At 42.6% G+C, this 23,042-nt stretch overlaps 1 protein-coding gene across 1 annotated transcript in view; it reads left to right on the plus strand.

Annotated features, from left to right (window-relative positions):
• MACF1 (microtubule actin crosslinking factor 1) overlaps positions 1–23,042 on the plus strand; it is a 239,421-nt gene that overhangs the window by 108,234 nt on the left and 108,145 nt on the right. Inside the window, exons 36-46 of the mRNA XM_054721590.1 lie at positions 934–6,348; positions 7,250–7,399; positions 8,672–8,887; positions 8,968–9,117; positions 13,043–13,276; positions 15,550–15,699; positions 16,550–16,783; positions 18,318–18,521; positions 20,738–21,256; positions 22,013–22,189; positions 22,447–22,570. Coding sequence (XP_054577565.1) covers positions 934–6,348; positions 7,250–7,399; positions 8,672–8,887; positions 8,968–9,117; positions 13,043–13,276; positions 15,550–15,699; positions 16,550–16,783; positions 18,318–18,521; positions 20,738–21,256; positions 22,013–22,189; positions 22,447–22,570 — 7,573 coding nt within the window. The remainder of the gene's footprint in view (positions 1–933; positions 6,349–7,249; positions 7,400–8,671; positions 8,888–8,967; positions 9,118–13,042; positions 13,277–15,549; positions 15,700–16,549; positions 16,784–18,317; positions 18,522–20,737; positions 21,257–22,012; positions 22,190–22,446; positions 22,571–23,042) is intronic.

Genomic DNA, 23,042 nt, shown 5'->3' on the forward strand with positions numbered 1-23,042 from the left:
AAAGGTTAAAATAATTGTTTTCTTAGGATTGTTGTGAGGCTTAAATATTAGTAACCAATAAATATATTAAGTGTCCAACAAGTGATAGTTGTAATCATGGTGGTTACTACCCATTCTAGCCTGGATTAGAAGAAAAATTACTAGTGGTTTCAACGGTGAAGGTCCCAAGTCTGTTCTTTCCTTGACTTGCTAATTTCAATACCTAGAGCTAATTTAACTCAGCCATTGCCTTGGCAAGTGCTAGCATTAACCACCAAGAGTATGACTGCCCCAGTTGCTAAGCAGCTGCTTGAGTAAAATACACAGGATCCTTTATTCAGATACAGAACTGTTGTGTGGATATTGGGATGCTTAAATCTCTCTTCTAGTCCTGTGGACTGGTCCTGCTGAACTCATCAGCAGGAAAATACCACTTCAAGAGGCTTCCACAACACTGAGAAGTTGTTATGTGGGGTTGAATTCTCATTTTGGGGAACTGGTATGTGTCTTAAGAACCTTTGTGGTCCTAGAAATAGCTGTCCTCTCACTTTCGCTGCTTGCTACTTTGTAGAGCCTGTCACTCAGATATGCTTAATGCTGTCATCCCTCAAGTAATCTGTGAACTTCTTCTGGCCATGTTAAACATTCTGCAGTTTAGACAAATTCTTTTTTAGCATTAACTCTGTCAGGCTTCAGAATATTTCCTATACTTTGGGGCCCTTCCCAGGCTGGGTATTTCTGGTGGTCAGAATTTGATATACAGGGTGTTGCAAAAGTAGGTTTACAGTTCCTGTGGAAAATAATACAATAAGTAATAATACAAGAATAAATGGTTTCGCATTCTCAGAACTATAAACCTACTTTTGCCCCACCATGTAGTATAATTCTTTGAATGACTCCTTTCAACACTTGTGCTTCTCTAATTTAATTTTCTTTTTCATTTTTTTCTTTCAGGGTTGCAGAGCAGTTGCTGGGGTGATTGACCTAGGCACAGTGGAGATATTTCCCCTCTTCAGAGCCATGCAAAAGGGCCTCATTGACCAGGACACAGGCCTGGTGCTCCTGGAATCGCAGGTTATCATGTCTGGCCTCATTGCCCCTGAGACTGGTGAAAAGCTCTCTCTGGAGGAGGGCCTGGCCAGAAACCTCATTAATCACCAGATGTACCAGCAGCTCCAGGAGCTACAGGATACACTGTCCGTAATAAGCAGACTTAGTGAGAGCAAAGGCCCTCTTTCTGTAGTGGAAGCAATTGAGAAGAAAATTATTAGTGAGAGAGTTGGACTGAAAATCTTAGAAGCTCACCTGGCAACCGGAGGCTTCAGTCTCCCCCTTAATGAGAACTTTATTAACTTAGAGGAGGCTTTTCATCAAGGCCTCATTTCTGAATGGCTTCACTCAGAGTTAGAGTCTCACCTAAGATCATCCAAGAATTTGATAGACCCCAACACAGCTGAGAAAGTTGGTTTGCTGGATTTGATGCAGAGATGCATTGTCCACCAAGAGTCAGGGTTGAAATTGCTGCCTGTCAAGCAGTTGGCAGGAGGAATGGTGAGCTTGAAATCAGGCCGGAAGGTTAGCATTTTCCGTGCAGTTCAGGAAGGCCTAATAGATAGGCAGGTCACTGTCCGGCTGCTAGAAGCTCAGCTTTTTGCTGGTGGCATAGTAGACCCAAGAACAGGACACAGACTTACAGTGGAAGAGGCTGTAAGACATAATTTGATTGACCGAGATATGGCCTGTGCTATTCTCATAAGGCAGCTTCAGACAGGAGGTATCATAGATACTGTCACGGGGCATAGGCTGACAATAGATGAAGCAGTGAGCAATGATCTAGTAGCTGCTAAGATTGCCCTTGTGATTCTGGAGTCCCTTTGGTCATTCATGGGGTTGCTATGGCCTGAATCTGGAGAGATCCTCCCAATTACAGATGCCCTGGAACAAGGTATTGTGTCTACTGAGCTAGCTCATAAAATCCTTAGTGGACGACAGCACATTAAAGCTCTATTTCTACCAGCAACCACAGAGATTTGGTCCTGGAAAAAAGCAATAGAAAATGGTATATTGGACAAAGATCTTGCCAATAACTTAAAATCAATTTGCATACCTGATGTGATGCCCCACATGCAATTAGCAGATTCTTCAGAACAAAGCAAATTGAACATTAATCCTGGAGCATCAGGTCTGTCGTGCAGCAAGGGCCAAACTGAGGGCATGGCAAGCCACAGCGATACACTGTTGTTCCAACTGATGACTCATAGCTATATTAATGTGCGGAACGGACAAAGGCTGCTCCTGCTAGACAATGAACTGATAGAAACACTAACAACAAAAGGTGAATATCAAGCAAATCCTCTAGAAGTGTTTGGAATTGGACATCAGAAACCAGAAACTTCCAAAGAATTAGAAGAATCAGTGAATGTGGAAATAACAGAAACTTTCTGTGATAGGCCGACTGTGCAGTCACGTGAATTCCACTCTTCTCAGAACAAAGAATATCCCAATCAAACAAATTGCATGGAAGCAGAAGACAAAAAGACCATCATTGTAACAGAAGGTTCCCCTACAGAGAACCCTGAAAAAGACCTATTTGTAGAAGAACGAAAAGTGAGAAATCCAAATGTTGATACTTTGAAGGTCAGAGGTCAAGTTAAATCAGAGGTAAAATGGCAGTTAGTAGGTACCAAAAAGGAAGATCTAACAGAAGTGTCTACCAGAGAAAATATCAGCAGAGGATTTCTTCTTATAGTACCCCCTGAGGAAACAGAAGAGGTGACCTCGGTGGTAGAAAAAGATCCTGTTTCTATTGAAACACCAAATGAAGAGTGGCAGACTCTCAGAGATGCTTCCTTTATATGTCAGAAAGAACAAGCAAACCCACTTGAAACTGAACATATTCCAGGTAAAAATAGAAGACCTCTCATAAAATCCCAAAGCAAGAAGTCACAATTTCAGGTAGAGAAAACTCTAGATTTAGACTCAGAACTCAAGTCTGAAAATGACATAAATGTTCATTCTCTGGACAAAGGAAGTAAGGATGACCATAAACAAAGTCCAGAAGAACAAACCATTATAGGTGGTAGTTTGATGATGTTAGAAAAAACAGATGAGGCAGATCATGGTAGTGAAACTTCCTTGTCATGCAGTCCTCCTTCAGAATTGCTTGAAGAAGCTACCTTAAACAAATTATCTACACAATTACTAGATGGTGGTATCTTTCATGAACAAACAGGTCAACAGCTGTTACTGAATGAAGCAATAGCCAGAGGTATTGTGCCCAGTCACACTGCTGTGAAACTTATGGGAAAGCTGAACATGTTTCGGGGCTTCTTTGACTCTCAGACTTGCGAATCTTTGACAACTGAAGAAGTCATTGATGAAGGTCTGATGGATGAGAAATTACTACATAATGTCCTCATGGCAGACAAAGCTATTAGTGGTGTCTTAGACCCCCGTACCCACACACTCTGCTCGGTGAAGGAAGCAGTTGCAGTTGGACTTCTTGACACACAAACAGCCACCAGAATTTTAGAGGGGCAGGTGGTGACTGGTGGAATCATTGACCTGAAACGAGGCAAAAAGGTTTCAGTGACTTTGGCCTTAAATCTTGGCTTGGTGGACAGTGCCGACCAGACCGAGCTTATAAATCTGGAAAAAGCGTCCAAAGGCAAAGATGCTGAAAAAACTGTTAGGGAGAGATTAATTAGCTTACAAATGGAAACAACTGGAATTATGGACCCTGATAGCAAGGCCCCTCTAACAGTTATGCAGTCCATTGACAGAGGACTTTTGGAAAGAGAGGAGGCCATTCAGTTGTTGACTAAACAGGTGGTAGATGGAGGTATCATTCACCATATATCTGGGATGAGACTTTCTGTTGATAATGCCTTTAAACATGGCATCATTGATGAAGATTTAGCCGAGCAACTCAAAAAAGTTGAGAACTTAAGCCTCCATCAGTTTTTTCATCCTGAAACAAAGGAAACTATTTCCCTCCCTGAAGCTATAAAATTAGATCTTGTTACCCCAGACTTGAAAGGAGAAATACAAGAAATTCAGGCATTGACTGGAAGCTTTGTGGATCTCATTTCTGGCCAGGGATTGACCTTGGCAGAAGCTGAAAAAGAAGGACTATTAACTAATAAAGCAATATTGTCTTCAGGATTGATGCATAGGATTGTAGATCCTGAGAATCACAGAATTGTTCCCTATTCAGAATTAGTAAAGAAATGTAAGATTGATATTGAATCTGGACAAAGATATCTAGAAGTAATTCCTTTCTCAGACATTAAAGATGGAGTGAGTGACAAAGTTCTTACATTGTGTCAAGCAACTCAGCTGGGAAAAGTAGACTTTGCATCAACACTGAAGGTTCTGGAAGCTCAGGCAAATACTGGGGGAATCATAGATACTGCTACAGGACAAGGACTGACATTGGCATCAGTTTTGGAACAGAAATTGGTGGATGAAAACATGGTCAGAATTATTGCATCTCATCAGGTACTAAATGGAGGAATCATTGACATATTTAATGATCAAAGAGTAACTTTAAAGGAAGCTATTGAGAAAAGATTTATTAGCCCTGAACTGGCAACTTTGATCCAAATAGATACTTTAGAGTCCAGTGATCAGGGGTCTCAGATTGAAAAGCAAGATGGAATTGAAGTATGTGAACTGAAGAAGGAATTTCTGAGGAAGGAAACGTTAATTGCTTGTAATCAGACTGCAGAAATGAGTTGTGGTAAAGAAGAAAGTGAAAAATTATTTCAAATTGGAAGTCAGTATGCACAAGAACAGGCTAAAAGGAGAGTTTCTGGTGAGGAGCAGGCAAAAAAGGGCAGAGAAATTTCACTTAAAGAATTTGAGTGTAAGGATCAAAATAAGAGGAGAGCTTCTTCAAATGCTAAAGAGTCTGTCAGTATCATAATTCCTAGTGATTATAAAGGCAAATCATTGGGCCAAGGTTCAGTGACACACCCTCACTTAGAAGTTTGTGATTCTAAAGTCAAAGAGGTGGCTAGTACCAACATAGAAAAAAATACAAATGAAGAGCAGGAAAAAGTAGTGTCACAAATAGAAATTCTTTCTCCTATGAAACAGTCTGCATCAGATTTAGATCATAAAGAAATAAGGGAAAAACAAAGAGAAATTATTTCAGAAGCACAAGAATCAAATTGTGAAACTTCAGGCAAATTTCTGAGTGAGCAGGTTATTCAGAAACCAACAAATACTAGGGAGAAAAGGAAGAGAGAGAAGAAGGGGATAGTTATAGGAGACAGTGTCAAAACATGCAAACCAGCAGTTCTTTCAGAAGAAAAGTTGGACCAAGAAACTGCCATTAGAGGTGACCATGACTCCAGTTTAAAGAGTCAACCAGTGGAAATTGCCATAATTGAAAGAGGGAAAGAAGCTGATAGAGAGGTGGGGTTTTCTATTTTATGTAAAGCTGACTACTCTTCTTCCCCAGTGATACCCAAAGAAGTTTCCGTAAGAAATCAAGATGCTTCAACATTTTTCAACTCTAATCAGGTCAATGAAAGAGAAGTAAAAAATCTAAGCCTCTGCTTAACTGTAAAACCAAAAGAATTTTTATCACAAGAAATTACAAGAGGGGCTCAGAGCGAAGCATTCTCTTCTATGACTCCAAGACCATTGAACTACCAGGAATCAGTTGGAAAAACCCAAATTTCAGACACATCCCAAATTTCCAAAACAGACAAGTCTTTCCAAGGAACCACCAGACAGGAGACCAACTATCATGAAGATTCCTGTATTACTTCTAAGACTAAGGAAACCAAAGATCTGATCTTGTCATCTAATGAACAGAAAGCAAAATCATACCAAGAAGTACCTTTTGACTCAACAAAAGCTCTTAAATTGGAAGAAATTGTAGATTCTAGAGTAGACCCAAAAGAAGTCAGAAAGGACTTCCATCATCAGGATAGCAAAAGTGATAGTGAACTTTATGGGATTCTTGAATCTAAAATCGTAGCAACTAAGGAAATAACTGGAGAGAAATTTCTAGAAATGTCAAACCCTATAGTTATAGGTGCAGAAGCAGGGTCCTTTGAAGGTATGGTGACGCAGGGAGTTCCCAGAGTCTTAGTGTCCCTTCTTCCAGAGAAATTGTTCAAAGGTGTATCTCAAAAAGAGAGTGCAGAGCAACAGGGTGCCACCATTAGTCCCACTATTCCAAAGGCCAGTGAGTCAAAGACAGTGCCCCTCATATACCCTACAATGAAGGTGGATGAGGAGACACCACCAGAAAAGCTCAGAGAAAGTCCTGGAAGTGAACAAACTCCCTTCCTGACTGCACCGAGGGGAAAGGGAAATGAAGGTGTAAACACGGAGCCCTCCAGAGCAACTAAAGTAAGTTTCCCAGTGTTGCATTGTGTTTATGTATGTGTGTGTATGTATGTATATGTATATGTATATGTATGCCCATACATATAGATATACATACATACACACATATATTTTAAAGATATAACTGGTTTAATGATAAAACCCTTGACTGGATTCTGAGTTTATGTATGAATAATTATATGCATGCATATATTTCAGGGCATTAGATAATTCTATAAAATATAACTTAGTTTGGGGAGTATTTGAGATCTTGCTTTCCAGAAATTGTCATAAGTTTGGTTCAAACTCTTATAAAAATTCAAAAAAATAAAGTATAACTTAATTTACCATTATTGTTTTTTTTGTTTTTAAATATATATTTTATTTATTTTTACAGAGAGGAAGGGAGAGGGATAGAGAGTTAGAAACATCAATCAGCTGCCTCCTGCACACCCCCTACTGGGGATGTGGCCGCAACCAAGGTACATGCCCTTGACCAGAATCGAACCCAGGACCTTTCAGTCCACAGGCCGACACTCTATCCACTGAGCCAAACCAGTTTCAGCTACCATTATTTGTTTTTAACACAGTTGTTGGAAACTTAGGCAGTGGCTCGAATGTTTTTCTGAAATTTGCAAGAGTTTTAATGTAGAAACTAACATTGAAGCTAATTTGAAATACTAGGGTGATGCTATCTAAAGTTAGAATAAGTTTTGGAAATTTTGCTAAAAGGATGCTTACAGATTGATAATTATGAGCTTCTGCTCCCAAAGGAAGTTAATAAAATCACTTCTTTCTCTCTTGATTTGAGAAGACATAGACAAAATAGCCTGTTATTTCATCATCAATAAGATCCAGCCTGCTTTAAAAAGCAGACTTAAAGGAGAATATCAGGCCTGAGTGAGTTTTCTTTTTGGCTCCACAGAATATATTTAACCGGCGACTCTGTCTAGAGCATGATGAGAAGCTGGTATCCTATCTGTCTGTATTACGAGACATTGAAATGAGGACCAAACAGATTCAACCTGTGGAGCGTAGCCTGGCAGAGCTACAGGATCTGCGATGTCAGGCCAAGGTAGGTTCCCAGAGACTTCCTTCCTCCAGTCCCACCAACTTGGAGGAAGTAGAGACTATTATGGAAGAAAAAACATTTTCAACACCACAATTTAAAGAACAAAAAACAGATTGAAAAGGTGTAACTGGAGACCTCTGACTGGGAAATACTGGTTCACAGAAACTACAACAGAAGAGACTCAACGGAAGAGCAGTCTGCAGTGTTAACTACAGTAGGGAGACCAAGTACAGTGAGGACAAAAGGGGGATTAGCACCTGAAAGTCACTAGTGACCTTGATAAGAGTGGTTTCAGTGGAGTGGTTTGGTGGGCTATAAACTAGGATGCAGTGAGAATAGATGGGAGATCGGAAGGTGGGGACAATTAATGTACATCGTTCTTTCCAGAAGCTTGGGAGTGCAGGCAAGGAAGGAGGTAGGACACTGGCTAGAGGAGATGGACTGAAAGAGGAATGTTTTGAGTAGATTTGGGGGGCTGAGGAGAAAGAAGAAAAGGAGAACTTGAAGTTAGAGGAGAAAGGAAGTAATCACTGATGAAATGAGGTTCCTGAGAACATAGACTTAGACAGTCTTGAGAGGGAGGAAGAGTAGCTTTCACCAAACCCTAGTGGTTAAGAGTCATCACAGGATTGGAGTCACAATGAGGGAAGAGATTGTAGAGATTTACCAGATCTCTCAATATCAAAGTATGACCTTGGGTAGGGTGGCTGAAGGGGAAGTAAGGAGGATGCCCAGAAGAGCTATCTAGCTTTCCACACTTTATTTCGGGCTTCTCTACTGAAGATTAGAATACTGTAGACTAGCTGAGTAGGAAGGCTGGCTTGGGTTATTTTTATGCTCTTTGGTTCTGTCCCCTTGGAATTTAGAGGGGGAGTTGTCCTTTTTGATTGACTTACTTTACATAACAATAATAAGACATAATGACATTCTCAGAGAGGCAGCCAGCTGTAGTGGACCCAGCACTGCACTGAGACAGAAACCTGAGTCCAAGTCCTGGCTCTGTTGCTTACTGTCTGGCTAACCGCAGACAAAAGTTTACATTCAAGTGCTGAGGCATCTCTTCGGTAAACCCAGAATTACAGTATCTACACAGCCTACCCCAAGAATTAGTGATTGTGAGAACCACATAAACTAGTGCATATATATATCAAAACACCTTAGAAGCCCTGAAGCCTTTACAGTCATGAGGTGAGAGAAAAATATTTTCACAGCTGATTCCTACATAGCAAGATTTCTAGTCTTGATTTTGGAGGTAACTTCACTTTATCCCCTCAGGTGTTAGACAAGGAGCTAAAGGATCTGTCCACCTTGGTGAGTCAGGAATTGGAGTGTGTGAGTCAGATTATCATTAGCCAGCCTCAAGAAGTCCCTGCTCAACTGTTGAAGGCTCTAGAGAAGGATGCCAAGAATCTTCAAAAGTCCCTCAACTCTGTGAGTGACAGCTGGAGTTCCAGACTACTCCAGCTCCAGAATGCTGTGGAAGTGAAAAAGGTAGCTTCTTGTTTTATTCACAAAGTCTGAGCAGGTTTAGAGACTTTTATCATCGTCTAATTTGCCATTTATTTGTTTAGACTAGAGTGTTAAATCAGCACAAACAGCTAGAAGGCAAACTTCAAAATCTGAGAGCCTGGGTTGGCGATACCATTCTCATTCTGAATAGCAAGGAATGTAGCAGTGAAGCAGATGCTGACAGCCTGAATCAGTGTCTCCAACAATGTGAGGTAAAATCTGTACCCTTTCTCAAGCTTTTGTCCTTTGAGTTGTCAATTTTATTTTCCTGCCACAGAAACCAGTACTTATCTTTCTTGGAAAGTTTGATTTTCCATTACAGAGATAATAAAGTCTGCTGTATTTTTTAGGTTGTCATACCTCTGGCACTTTAGTGATTATAATTATTTTTCCTTTCAGCTATTCTCTGAGAGAGTCTACAGAATGGCCTATTATTATCAATGGCCTCTTTATAACTGAGCATCTACTGTCTTTTCCTTGTTTCTGTTTTGCCCAAGATCTAATCCTATGCACACACATCAATTTCAGGAGAATTTTTGGTCAATGATCTAGAATGTGGCTTGGCAAACTTTTTCTGTAAAGGACCAGATAGTAAATGGCCCATTTCTGTGGCAACCACTCAGCTCTGCCATTGAAACGTGAAAGCAGCCATAGACAGTATATAAATGAATGGTTGTGGCTGTGTTATAATAAAACTTTATTTACAAAAATAGTTGACAGGCAAATTTGGCCAGGCACTGTAGATTGCCAACTCCTGATCTAGAGAGATGCTTTTCTTCTTGTTAAGCCCCAAACATAAGTCAGTGAGAGAAAGATACAGGCTCTGAGATACATTTGAGCCAGAGAATTTTCCCCTGAACAATGTTCCTTTTTTTGGGGGCGTGGGGATGTTATACTTAAGATACTATTAGATATTATTCACACAGGTTTTTCCATCCTTTGCTTAAACTCTTTAAAGTCAGAGCAGAACCAGAGATGGTCCCTCCTTTTGTTCCACCCTCTCCCTTTTCCCTAGTCTTAAGAGAAGCAGACATAAAGGTTTGTCCATGGTCAGGCTCCTTGTATACAACTTCATTCCTGTTTGTCTTGCAAGAACTGACCTGTCTTCTTCTTTCATACCCTTTTATTCAAGACTAGGGGCCCGGTGCACGAAATTCGTGCACTGGGGGTAGGGGGGTCCCTCAGCCCAACATGCCCCCTCTCGCATACTGGGAGCCCTCAGGGGATATCCTACTGATGGCTTAGGCCCGATCCCCACGGGAAGTGGGCCTAAGCCACAGTCTGGCCTCCCTTTGTGGGAGGCAACCGGGCTGGTCAGGGGAAGGCACCAGCCCCATCACCCCGCTGCTGCAGCCACTGCCAGTCACCACAGCCACCAAGGTGTTTTCATCAACACGACCCCAGTCCCTTTACCAAGAAAAAATGACAACTTTCTTTAGGCATTTTCAAGATGTGTCTTTCATAGGATATGCATTTCTTTCTTTCTTTCTTTCTTTTTTAATCCTTGTCTAAGGATATGTTTCTATTGACTTTTAGAGAATGTGGAAGAGAAAGGGAAAGACAGAAACATCAAAGTGAGAGGAACACTTTGATTGGTTGCCTCCTGCATGAGCCCTGATCTGGGCCCCGGCCAGGGAGGAGCCTGCAACCTAGGTACATGCCCTTGATCAGAATCAACCCAGACCCTGCTGTGGGCAGGCCGAGGCTCTATCCACTGAGTCAAACTGGCTAGGGCAGGATATGACATTTCTTAGCAGCGGACCTTCGTTTTTTTCTCCAGAAGTGTGGTGGAAGAACCCTAGATCACCTTTTTGGATTCTTGTTACCCAAGTTACTGAGAACATTACCGGTGGCATACAGAAAGCTTAGCCAATATGCAGTCAGAAAAGGTGTTTCCTCTATAGTTCACACCAATCACCGGCTGTGCCCTGCCCAGGCCTAAAGCCTCTGGCCAAAGCTTTAGGCCTGGGAAGGGGACCACCAGCTCCCTGTGATTGCAGACACCGCCCATTGGGCAGGGGACCCCAGCTCCCTGCAATCCACCACAGGAGCAGACCCCCTCGCAGGAGCGGACCCCCAGTTGCCTGCGATCCATCACAGGCTCCCTGCTGGTGCCCAAGGCTGGGAAAGCCTCCGGCGGAGGCTATCCCGGCCTTGGGCTCGGCCGCATCCGGCGGATCTCAGGAGCCGACCACCAGTTGCCTGCCATCCGTCGCAGGCTCCCCACTGGTGCCCAAGGCCGGAAAAGCCTCCTGCGGAGGCTATCCCGGCCTTGGGCTTGGCCGCACCCCAGTGTCCCGGCGACGGATTGCAGGAGCCGACCGCCAGTTGCCTGCCATCTGTCGCAGGCTCCCCGCTGGTGCCCAAGGCCGGAAAAGCCTCCGGCAAGATGGTTTCCTGGTGGGCGTGGCTGGTGGGTGTAGTGAAGGTACAGTCAATTTGCATATTACTCTATTATTAGGTAGGATATCATTGGGAGATGAGTAGCAGACTCTAGTTCACTGACAGGGTATTATAAGAAGCAAGGGTGAGAAAAATTTCTATGACTTACTGGTAGTATAAGATATAAAAACATATAGCATCTCATGCATGCATTGGTTCCTCCCCCCATTATCCTATTTAATAAAGAGGGAATATGCTAATTGACCCTCACGCCGCCACAAAAGATGGCAGCGCCCACAGCCAATAAGGAGGGAATATGCTAATTGATTGCTCTGCCCTCAAAGATGGTGGCACCCACAGCCAAAAATGAGGGAATATGCTAATTGACTGCCCTGCCCTCAAAGATGGCAGTGCCCACAGCCAATAAGGAGGGAATATGCTGATTGACTGCCACACCCTCAAAGATGGTGGCGCCCACAGCCACATGATGGCGGTGCCCAGTTCCCTCAGCCCTGCCTGTCTCCAGAGTCCCCCAGTCCCCTCAGCCCCCCAGCCACCCAGGGTCAGCCGCCTCGGGTGGCAGCTGCCCATGCCCAGGGCCAGCCCAAGGTGCAGGCAAGCCTTGGATGACAGCTGCCCTGCTGCCCAGGGCCGCCTGAGGCTCTGGTAACCAGGGCCGGCCGAGGCTTGCGCTGCTGGCAGTGGCAGCAGCAGAGGTGTGATGGGGTGTTGCCTTCCCCTGATCTCTGGGTTGCCTCCCTGCTCTGGCTTGCCTCCTGCCCCTGAGGGCTCCTGGACTGTGAGAGGGGGCAGGCCGGGCTGAGGGACCCCCCTCCAGTGCATGAATTTTCATGCACCGGGCCTCTAGTAAGTTATATGAATTGTTTCATGGGAAGAGAGCCACAGTCTAAGCCTTGTTTTCCTAGTGATAGTTTCCTAGTCCATGTGTTCACAGTTGAAGGAAGCATGGTCTAATGGTAAGTAACCAAGGGCCCTCCCAGCCTGCTTTGCAGGGTTGCTGACTGCTCTCACTTTCAAAGTGATAGAGATATAGATATCTTAATTGTTTTTATTGCCATTGAAATATCCAGTGTAACAGTTGGTGGCCACTAAATTTTTGTGGGAAAATTGCATGCTTTTAATGGTCTGAAAATAGATAATTTTAGTGTTTAGGCACTTATTACTGCTTTAAGGGAGCAATATAACTATTATATAAGAAAGTCTGACTGTAATCCTTCATAGTTCTAAAATGTATAAGCAACATTTTTTACTGTAAAAATCATATTTTAATGAACCACAAATAAATTGGATATTTTCTCACTTCTGACCTACCAATAACTAACGGCTGGACAAATACAAATAAATTTTGAACCTAAGAAAATAAATTAGGCAGATATAGTTTGGACCAGAAATTTATGTTGTACTTTTCAAACTTTAGGAAAAAAAATTCTGCAGAGGTCTGAGATTAGTTCTGGGGTAATTCTGTTAACAAATAAATGAAAGCTTGCTGCATTTGGATGTCAGTACATAGTAAAGGAAACTGGTTGTAACTCGTGAGGAGTGTGGAAAGACCAGAAGTGCGAGAGACTTCCAGTGCTTATTTGGCTCTAGGAATGATAAGTGTCGGTTACAAAATAACAGAAAATTAGCCTCTCATTGATTATGTTGTTTTTTTATTAAAACCAACAGCTTCTGCTTCAATAGAGAATTAGAAATTGCATTTCTTTTTTTCCCCCTTTTTTCTACTTACCTTAGGATTTGAAACAGCCCATGGCTGAAAGGAAATCTGAGCTGGATGCTCTTGCTTTTGATATTCAGTTCTTTCTCTCCGAGCATGCCCAGGACTTGTCCCCTCAGCAGAACCGGCGGATGCTGAGGCTTCTGAATGAACTGCAGAGGTCTTTCCAGGACCTCGTGGCGCACACTGCAGCTCAGATGAATGCCTTGCAGGGTCATCGTCAACAAGTGGAGCAGGCAGCCCTGGTCAAGGTCAGGCTGAACCAGCAGCTGGGCCCAATTTGTCTTTTGGGATGTCCTGTGTTTGGGTTTTCTGGCCAGTATACATCTACCATGATTCCAGGAGCCTGCGTTTACCAATTTTGAAATGTCATGTCATTCAGGCCATTTTACAGCAGGCAGCTGTTCTGGCTGTTTCTCTTGCCATGTTTTGGTTTTATGTATGCGTGTGTGTGAGAGAATACATGTGTTTACATGTGTATGCATGTGCAAGGATTTTTCTTTTTTATAAGACTCTCCCCTCACTGTGTCTCATTGTCTCTGACTTTCAAATGAAAATCACATCCCCAGACCTCTTTTCTCCCTTAACCTTCTTATGAAGGCTGTTAAAAACATTTAGATACTCTGAGCTCTTGAGAAGAAGTGTTAAAGTCAGTTTTATTCTGGGCTTTTGAAATGATTAACACTCAGATTCCTTGACAACCTTCCAACAGCTGACAAGGAAATTTTTATCAGAATCATATTAATTTTTTAGGACCTCTAAAGCAGCGGTCGCCAACCTTTCGGACCTCACGGACCACCAGGGGTCCGCGGACCACCGGCTGGCGACCGCTGTGCTAAAGTATCATTATTTTCCAGCATCTTTCTTCACACTGTTGTGCCCAGTGCTTATTTTGGAAAAACCATGTGTAGAAGCAGCGGCGATACATTTTTGGGAAAAAACTAACCACCCTACCACTTTTCATTGCTACCCTTTCTTGCAAAAGTTAACATTATTGTATAATGGTAACAACCTTAAAATACCAAGAATGATGCTTATACCATTTCTGCTGTTTGAATAATAAATTGTAATTCAGCAAGATGATATTAGAATTGTCATTATTACCACCAGCAAATCTATCTCAGGATCTGCTTTATTAAATATTGTATAGAGTAGAATAGAGCTTTTGAGTCAGGCTTAAAGGAAAGTAGGTTAGTCAATTTTATATGTCCCCCATTACTGCTTAGCTGTTTCAACTCTATTAAAATCTAAATAAAATGCTAATGAAATAGTTTAGGTTACTTTTCAAATCTGAAAATTTGCCCTGTCCTCACTTAGAAATGTATATAGCCTGTGGACAGTTACTGAAATAGCGTTGGTCTGAGCCTCCTTAAGTAAGACACAGCCCAGATCCAGGGTAGGCCCCTGAGCTGCAACCAGTGCTACAACTGCATGTGACCATTCTCTCTGAGCACATAATTAATTCCACAATGTTTATTAACCTTGTAATTGTCGGAAGTGTTCTGCTTCTCTATATTTGCCCCGGATGCATGTGTATGTCTGTGTGTTAACTTGTTTGCTTTGCTTTTTTCAGATTCAGTCTGCACCCATCCTAACCCATGAAGATCCCGTTTTACAGCTGAAGAGCTCTTAGGAGTTCTCTTGCAGAGCCCTTCTATTTGTCCTAAAGAGGGGGAGAGAGGGCCAATTTTGGCACCTGTTTGTAAGTGCAGGTGACTAAAATGCCATCAGAAGGTAGAAACTGTTGGAAAATGGTTTTAGAAGGATGGTCAGGAGAACACATCATGCTCAATTGCTCAGTCAGGTGCTTCAGTGTCAGGCAGCTGAGATGAGATCTGGGATCAGGCACAGAAACATATTCCCTCCCTCCCCTTGGGCCTGGCTTTTCTCTTTGATATCAGTGTAGACAACTGAACGACAGCCAGTTGCTAATGTTGGCACTTTTCTTTCTCAAAATAGACAAGCCCCTCATTCCGATTTAAAGGGTGTCTACATTTGTGAGACGTTGGATTTATAAGTCTGCTAAATTATTAAGAAGCTTAATTAGATTATGAATTGTCCAGTTTCTTGATTTTTTTTCCTTCTAGTACATCCTTCTAATTTTCCATATTTTGACTAATATGTAGCACATATTAGTTCTGGTTCTTGTAGAGGAATTGGCCAGAACCACTATTTATTATCATCACCATTATCATCTCTGGCTTTTAAGCATCTGGGCTCTTTGTTCCCATTTCTAAGGATAATAACAGCAGTCTGGCAAAGGAGCTCCCAAACCCAAACCTGGGAGCGTTCTCACCTGAAGTTACCTTACCCCTCATTATAATCCAGACCATAGACCCAGATCAGTGGATTTTTCCAGATGAGGGGAGCTTTTTAAATATGATTCTGTGCTTTTCCCTGTTCTAGTCTCCCACCAACTTTTCCATTCTTAAACTATAACCTTGTTTTATATTTCAGGGAGTTACCTTGTTTTTGTAAAATGAGAATTATTAATTGTCTTTTGGCCCCTTTGCATTTTAATTAGACCTTGCAGAAACAACAAAATACTTGTCATGAGAAACTGGAGGATCTTTGCAGCTGGGTAGGACAGGCGGAAAGAGCATTGGTGGGCCACCAAGGTAGAGCCTCCCAGCAGGATCTTTCTGCTTTGCAGAAGAACCAAAGTGACTTGAAGGTCAGTATACGTTAATTCATTTTTTTTTTCATTTCGTCACAAATATTTATAAAGGATTGCTATGTGCTAGGCACGTGCTTAGTGTTAGCAACATAATGGTAAATAACCCTGCTCACATGATGCTTACAGTCTAGTGGAAAAGACAGATATTATAAATACTCACAAAAATGTACAAATAATTATTAACTATTATACATATAAAGGAAAAGTTACATGAGAACATATAACAGAGACTCAACCTAGTCTAGGATGTCAGAAAAGATTACCTTGAAGAAATGTCGCTTAAACTGAGAAATGAACGATGTGTAGGGGTTAGGGAATGCAGGGGTGGGAGATGGAAGAGAGTATGTAGGCTGAGGCCTATGTATCTGTCTTCAGGTGGGAATGGGATCGAGCACTACATATCCCAGAACTGAAAGAAAGCTAGTTCAGTTGGGCTAAAAAGAACAAAAGGAAGATGAGTGAATGATGAGGCTGGAGACTAGGCAGTACCCACATCTTGCTAGTTCTTATAGGCTACAGTAAGGATAAGGAGAGGAGGAAGGACCCACCTGGCCATGACACAGCTAGAATCCTGTTGTCAACTCTTCTTTATAGAAGAATGAACTCTTCGAGGATAACTCATTACAAAATAAAAATCTCTGCTAGTCATCATGTTTATGGTTCTCCTTTTTTGTCTTCACTAAATATTTTCTCAGAAATTTCAATTTAAATTTTGCTTAAAAAATTAAATACTAGCAGAGACATACGTCTGTTGCAGATATGTCATCCCAGCCATTCCACCTTCGTACTATTAGGTCTTCGGCATACTAAAGTTGAAGGCTCTGCTATCCCTGTTTTCATGTGTTAGGATTTACAGGACGACATTCAGAATCGCGCCGCCTCCTTTGCCAGTGTTGTCAAAGACATTGAAGGGTTCCTGGAAGAGAACCAGACCAAGCTGAGCCCCCAGGAGGTGACAGCTCTTCGGGAGAAACTTCATCAGGCGAAGCAGCAATGTGAGGCTCTCCAGGCACGGACGCGGGTGGCCCAGAAGGAGCTTGAGGAAGTAGTGACCTCAGCCTTACAGCAGGAGACTGAAAAGGTAACCAGACTGCTGTGACACTTGGTATTTTTCAAAAAAGAAAATATTGGTGCCTACACAAATGAAAGGTGATGAGGAAACTGCCTCACACAGAGCATAGAGTCATGAAAAGGGGCTGTTTCAGAACAGGCCTGTGAGCAGGTACTTTATCTTCATAAGAAATATTCTGAAGAACTTTAAGTCGGGAATAATTAGTAGGAAGTTTATATTACAAAAAAAAAAAAATTGGCATTCTGTGTATTTAGTACTCTGAATAATAGGAAAATGTCAGAAAGAATTTAGTGAGGAAGGGTGGTATCCTGGGGAGGAAAATGCAAATGGCATATTTCTTACATGAATCTAGACTGGTGATCCAGGAGTGTGTGTGGGGAGGGGAGTATCTGGGGAGTCTCCAAGCTTTTTTACTGTAGTTTCAGGGGGATCGTGGCACTGGGATAAACCCATGACAAGGTGAAGTCTCAAATGGTCTTTTGCACCCCACTTGGCACTGGCAGATTGAATTAAAATACTCTGTCCAGCCATGGACTCTGGTGCTAACAGGGAGGTAGAGAAAAGAGAAATAAGTTACCTGAAGATAAAGTCTGAACTATGTGAATGTATCCCTTGTCATATCCTTTTTAATTAATTAAAACACTTGAAGAATCATAAAATCGTTTCAGTACTCGGTGTTCTGTTTGGCAGAGGAAAGGCTGGAGAAGTCTGTATTTCCCTTAGGAAGGCACAGCCAGGTAATTGAGTATGCCAAGCCAATGTATCACTTTTGCATGCCTAGAAAGAATGCCATGAGGCCTTACTGGGGTGCCAGGATTAAATCACCTCTTAATAAAATAAAGCCTTTTAAATCCTAGGATTTCTCCCCTCCCCTCCCCCCTTTTAATTGATTTTAGGCAGGAAGGGAGAGAGAGAGAGAGAGAGAGAAGAGAGAGAGAAACATCAATGTGAGAAACACCAATTAGTTGCCTCCCATGTGAACCCACAACCTAGGTATGTGCCCTCACCGGGAATCGAACCTGTGACCCTCTGGTGCACGGGACATGCTCCAACCAACTGAGCCACACTGGTCAAGGCTCTCACCATCTTTTTTTTTTTAAATATTTTATTGATTTTTTTACAGAGAGGAAAGGAGAGGGACAGAGAGCTAGAAACATCAATGAGAGAGAAACATCGACCAGCTGCCTCTTGCACACCCCCTACCGGGGATGTGCCCGCAACCAATGTACATGCCCTTGACCGGAATCGAACCTGGGACCTTTCAGTCCGCAGACCGACGCTCTATCCACTGAGCCAAACCGGTTTCGGCTCTCACCATCTTTTAAAGCAGTAAGATATACACAAAAATCTAGAGATTATTTTCAGTAATTATTTTTTCAACAGATTTAGCTGCTTGTTCTTTTTTGTGAGTTCTAAGATTGACTATACCCAATCTTAGAGCTTCTCATTTTCTTTAGCGTCAAAATTTCCCTCTTGATTTAACCTGTAACCTATAATTGCTGAGTATCTAAGGCCTTCTCTTAGACTCCCTTTACTCCTTTAGAGTAAAGCAGCAAAGGAACTGGCAGAGAACAGGAGTAAGATTGATGCTCTCTTGGATTGGGTGGCTTCAGTGGGATCACCTGGTGGACAGATGGAGCAGCTGTCAGGAGCTAGCCTGGAGAAAGGAGCCTTGGATACCACTGATGGTCACATGGGAGTGAACCACGCCTCAGAGAAACTGGACAAGCAGTATGAGAAGATGAAGGTGAGGATGTTGCTTGTCCTCACTGTGCTGGGGACTCCCTTCTGCCCTGAGCAAGTCACCAGTACCTCCTTGCTCCTGAATCCAGGGAACACTTCCCAGTTCATAGTCTTTGACGTCTCAGCTACTCTGCCCTTGATAATTGTATTCCTTTCCTCTAAGCACCGTTTCACATACTGGTGTGCTTTTAACATAGTCCTAGACTTACTCTCATCTTTCAAAATATACTTTCCTTGGGTAGTCCGATCCATTCCTGATACTTCAATTACCATTTGTACTAAATAATTACATATGTATATTTGACTCTAGCCCAATTGCTGTCCTGAGCTTCAAGCCATTATATAAATCTGTCTTTCTCTTGACAAGTTGAAATCATAAGCATCTCAAACTGAAAAATGGAATGCCTGTTTACTCTAATACCCCCCTCCTGATCAAACACATTCTCCTTCCTGTATTAATTGCCTGAATTAAATATCATTCGAGACTCCTTTCCATGCCTTACTGTCCCATATCGAATCAGTCATCAAATCCCATGTTGCTTATATCTCTTTCACAGGCAGCCACACGTCTTCATCCCCATTGAGATATTATTGTAATTTGGACTTGTATTATTATAGTAGCTTCTACTGGTCTCCTTGCCTGTTGGCTTTAATCCTCCAATTCCTTTCCCACACTAAGTAATCTTTCTGAAATGCTATATCCTTTTAGTGGTTTCCTATTTTACTTATGAAACCATTTCTTTCTTACTGTTTATCTCTACTCATTTATTCCTTCATTTAGCAAATATTGAGCATCTGCTATATGACGGGCATTGGAGATAAATCAGTGACTAACCAGATAAACTGTCTCCTGAGACATTACTGGCACATGCTGGCACATTATATTGCATTGTTGAAAGATAATTATATATTCAGGGCACTTAAAAAACACACGCATCACATATTTTAGTAGTGCTACCTTCTTAGCACAAACAATTTGGTTTAGCTGGCGTGCTTCTGTTGGACGGCTTGTGTGGACCGTTGCCTGTTGTGTACTAACAGGATTTCTGCCTCTGGCATCCATTCTGTGCTTGGGAGATTCATTGTAGTGTGTCCCCCACAGCCCTGGCACTCTTGTAACAGCACAGAGCAGAGATGGTTCTGCTGTCCTAGGAGCCTTCCTGACACCTCTTGCTGGTAGCTGTCAGCTTGACCAAGTAGTATTTCCAACCTAGGAAGGAAACAGCCTTACTTATAGTTGGATGGGTTGGAGGATGAGAAGGGGACATCGGGATGGTACATAGACACACGGTGGTACTAGATGCTCCTTACTAGTTATTTGAGCAGGATATGTTTCTCACCCCAGCTTCTCTGAGAGGATGTTGGAATCTGAGGCTATCATATTATGGTTGATACAGGTTTAAACCAGACAATATTCTGAAGAAAAGTAGGCTTGGTCCTTCTCTAGGTAGTTGAATCAACAATATAGATCGTTAGGAACACTGAAGGAACTCCCTCTGACTTCTGTTAGACTTGGGAAGAACATTGTTCGAACAACCACTATTGTCCTTCTTTCACTTATATTCCATTGGAATAGAAGAAAGGTCCACATTGAAACACATGGAGACAGCACACACAAATTACCTATGCTGTCCTGAAACACAGCTCACTCTCATTAATGTATAAATAGATTAGTTAATGAATTAATTTCCTTAGATCTTTCCTGTTAGGACAGTCTCCATAGATAATTGACTGACATATTTCATGGCTAAGAATTGGCAGTTTTTATGGTGTTCCATGTATGGCTCACCCAGCTTATTCTTTCCTTGCATTCATATGGGTAATTATAAGTTGGTCATTTGTACCTTCTCTTAGACTTAGGATGATTTAGTGAAGAGGGTCGGGTCAACAATTCATCCCTTAACTACCTGCATGACCTTAGTCAGTAATACATCTTTTTGGTATTCACTTAACCCCATCTTTAATATGGATATTATATTGTCTTCCTACAATGTAGATTGTGCCGCAATCAGATGAGATAATACATGTAAAATATCTTTGAAAACGTTAAGATTCTGTATGTGTCAGTTCAGCTGAAATATGGCATAATGCTTAGAGAGATTGGTGATTTCTGAGCAAGCTATAAAAGTGGCCTACAAAAATCTCTACTTCTAGTAGACATAACCACATTATTGTGGTGTCCATGCTAATTGTCCTTTGTTTGGGGGGATTTTTTGCCAGGCCCATCACCAAGAATTACTATCTCAGCAGCAAAATTTCATCCTGGCCACCCAGTCAGCTCAGGCCTTCCTGGACCAGCATGGCCACAATCTCACACCTGAGGAACGGCAGACGCTGCAGGAGAAGCTAGGAGAGCTAAAGGAACAGTATGCAACTTCCCTGGCCCAGTCAGAGGCAGGGCTGAAGCAGGTGCAGACACTAAGGGATGAGCTGCAGAAGTTTCTGCAGGATCATAGAGAGTTTGAAAACTGGCTCGAACGGTCTGAGAAAGAGCTGGAGAACATGCACAAGGGAGGCAGCAGCCCCGAAGCCCTTCCCGCCCTGCTAAAGCGGCAGGGGAGCTTCTCGGAGGATGTGATTTCCCACAAAGGAGACTTGAGATTTGTGACTATCTCAGGACAGAAAGTGTTGGACACTGAAAACAGCCTGGAGGAAGACAGACAGCCATCAGCAGCTGGAACCTTAGTGAAGGACAAGCTGAAGGATGCAACAGAGAGATACACTGCTCTGCATTCAAAGGTATGGGAGAGGCTCGTGGCAGCCTCTGGTGAACCAGTCGTGGCAGCCCTCACAACTGTGGGTGGTTTCTGAGACTTAGAAACCTCAGGACACAGTGAATGAGCTAATTTGTATATTGACCACAGGCAGTGTCTTTATGAGCTATGCAAAAATGCAAAACATGAAGGCTCAGGGGCTAGTGCCCGATCCTAGCAATATCAGCAGCATGTCTCACTCCAGAGGTGCTGGTGGAGGTGCTTGCCTTCTGTATCATGACCAGCCCACAAGGGCTCCTTGGAGGCATAGCGCAGGGAAAACTTAAACCCAGTGCATAGTCTGTATTCCTGGACAGAGCATCGAGGGTAAATCTGTATTTTCCTATCAGAGAACTCCTTTTAGCTCCTAAGGCATAGAATCTAGTCAGTTCTTCCCACCCGTCTTGTGCTTTGTATCAATACCTCTAACCCTCAGAGAGCAAGATTTTTCTCAGTCCCATTTCTCTTGCAACCTGATGTATATTTCTTTGATGGCTTATCATACAGCTCACTAATCTTCCCCAGTGTGTAACAAAGTTGAGGTGAATAGAATGGATCAAACGATGAGGAACCCACTCATAAAAGGTAGTTGCTGCTTATCTATTCATGGAGGCACTACCCCTAACTGCAGTCACAGTGACTTCTCTGTAACAAAGCCAGGCCTCTCCTGGACTGTGCCTAGGATGCTGCTGCCTACGGCCTGGCTTGCCTAAGTTTTCTTTCTCTCCTTTCTCCGGCACAGTGTACACGATTGGGCTCTCACCTGAACATGCTGCTAGGCCATTACCAGCAGTTCCAGAGCAGCGCTGACAGCCTGCAGGCCTGGATGCAGGCCTGTGAGGTCAAAGTGGAGAAGCTCCTCTCAGATACTGTGGCCTCTGACCCTGGGGTCCTGCAACAGCAGCTTGCTACAACAAAGGTAAGCCAGGACACAGGCTGTTGTAGTACATGCCTTACAGTACCCAAAAGTAAAGCAAATATTGGCCTTTAGGTTAAAAACAATGGTTGGGATGCCTTGGACAAGATCTTATTCCTAAACAATTTATTCTAATATCGGTGGCTCTGTTTAAGCTGAGAATTATTCTATACAGTGGCTTAGTAGCTCTTATGTTCCTAGAACCAGCTTTGAGTACGCACTTAGATGTTTTTCTTTTGTCCTTTTTCATCAACAAGCAGCAGTTGCAAGAGGAATTGGCTGAGCACCAAGTACCTGTAGAAAAACTTCAAAAAGTAGCTTGTGACCTCATGGAAATTAAAGGGAAACCAGCCCCAGACCACAAGCGTGTTCAAGAAACTACAGGTATGAAACAGGCATAGTGCTGTCTAATTCCTAGTATGTACCTCTGTTCTGTAGTAGGTCCCATTGTGTTGTACAGGTGTCTGGTGCTCACTGGGTGCTGAGGCTATAAATGTGAATAGCTCACCCTCCCATGAACTTTATTCTTATATCATTGAAGGACCTTTGCAATCTGGCTTCAACGCCTTTTCCCCCAGGCATTCTGCCTTCTAGATACACCCTACGTCTTTCCTTTCCCAAATAAACTAGTCATTTCTTCATTGCTTTACCCCTGAAGTTTTTCCTGTTGCTTAGCTGATAACATTAAATGAGGGCTTACCATGCATGATGAAATCTTACTCATGCTTCAAGATGTAGCCAAGAGATTGCTTCCTTTGTAAAGTCCTGACCACCACCACCACCACCACCACCACCTCCCAAAATAAATAAAAGATAAGAAATAACTGATTTTCTTTCAGGCCTCTCTAGTACTCTT

This window comes from Eptesicus fuscus, chromosome 9, assembly GCF_027574615.1.
Source record: "Eptesicus fuscus isolate TK198812 chromosome 9, DD_ASM_mEF_20220401, whole genome shotgun sequence".
Taxonomy (NCBI): Eukaryota; Metazoa; Chordata; class Mammalia; order Chiroptera; family Vespertilionidae; genus Eptesicus; species Eptesicus fuscus.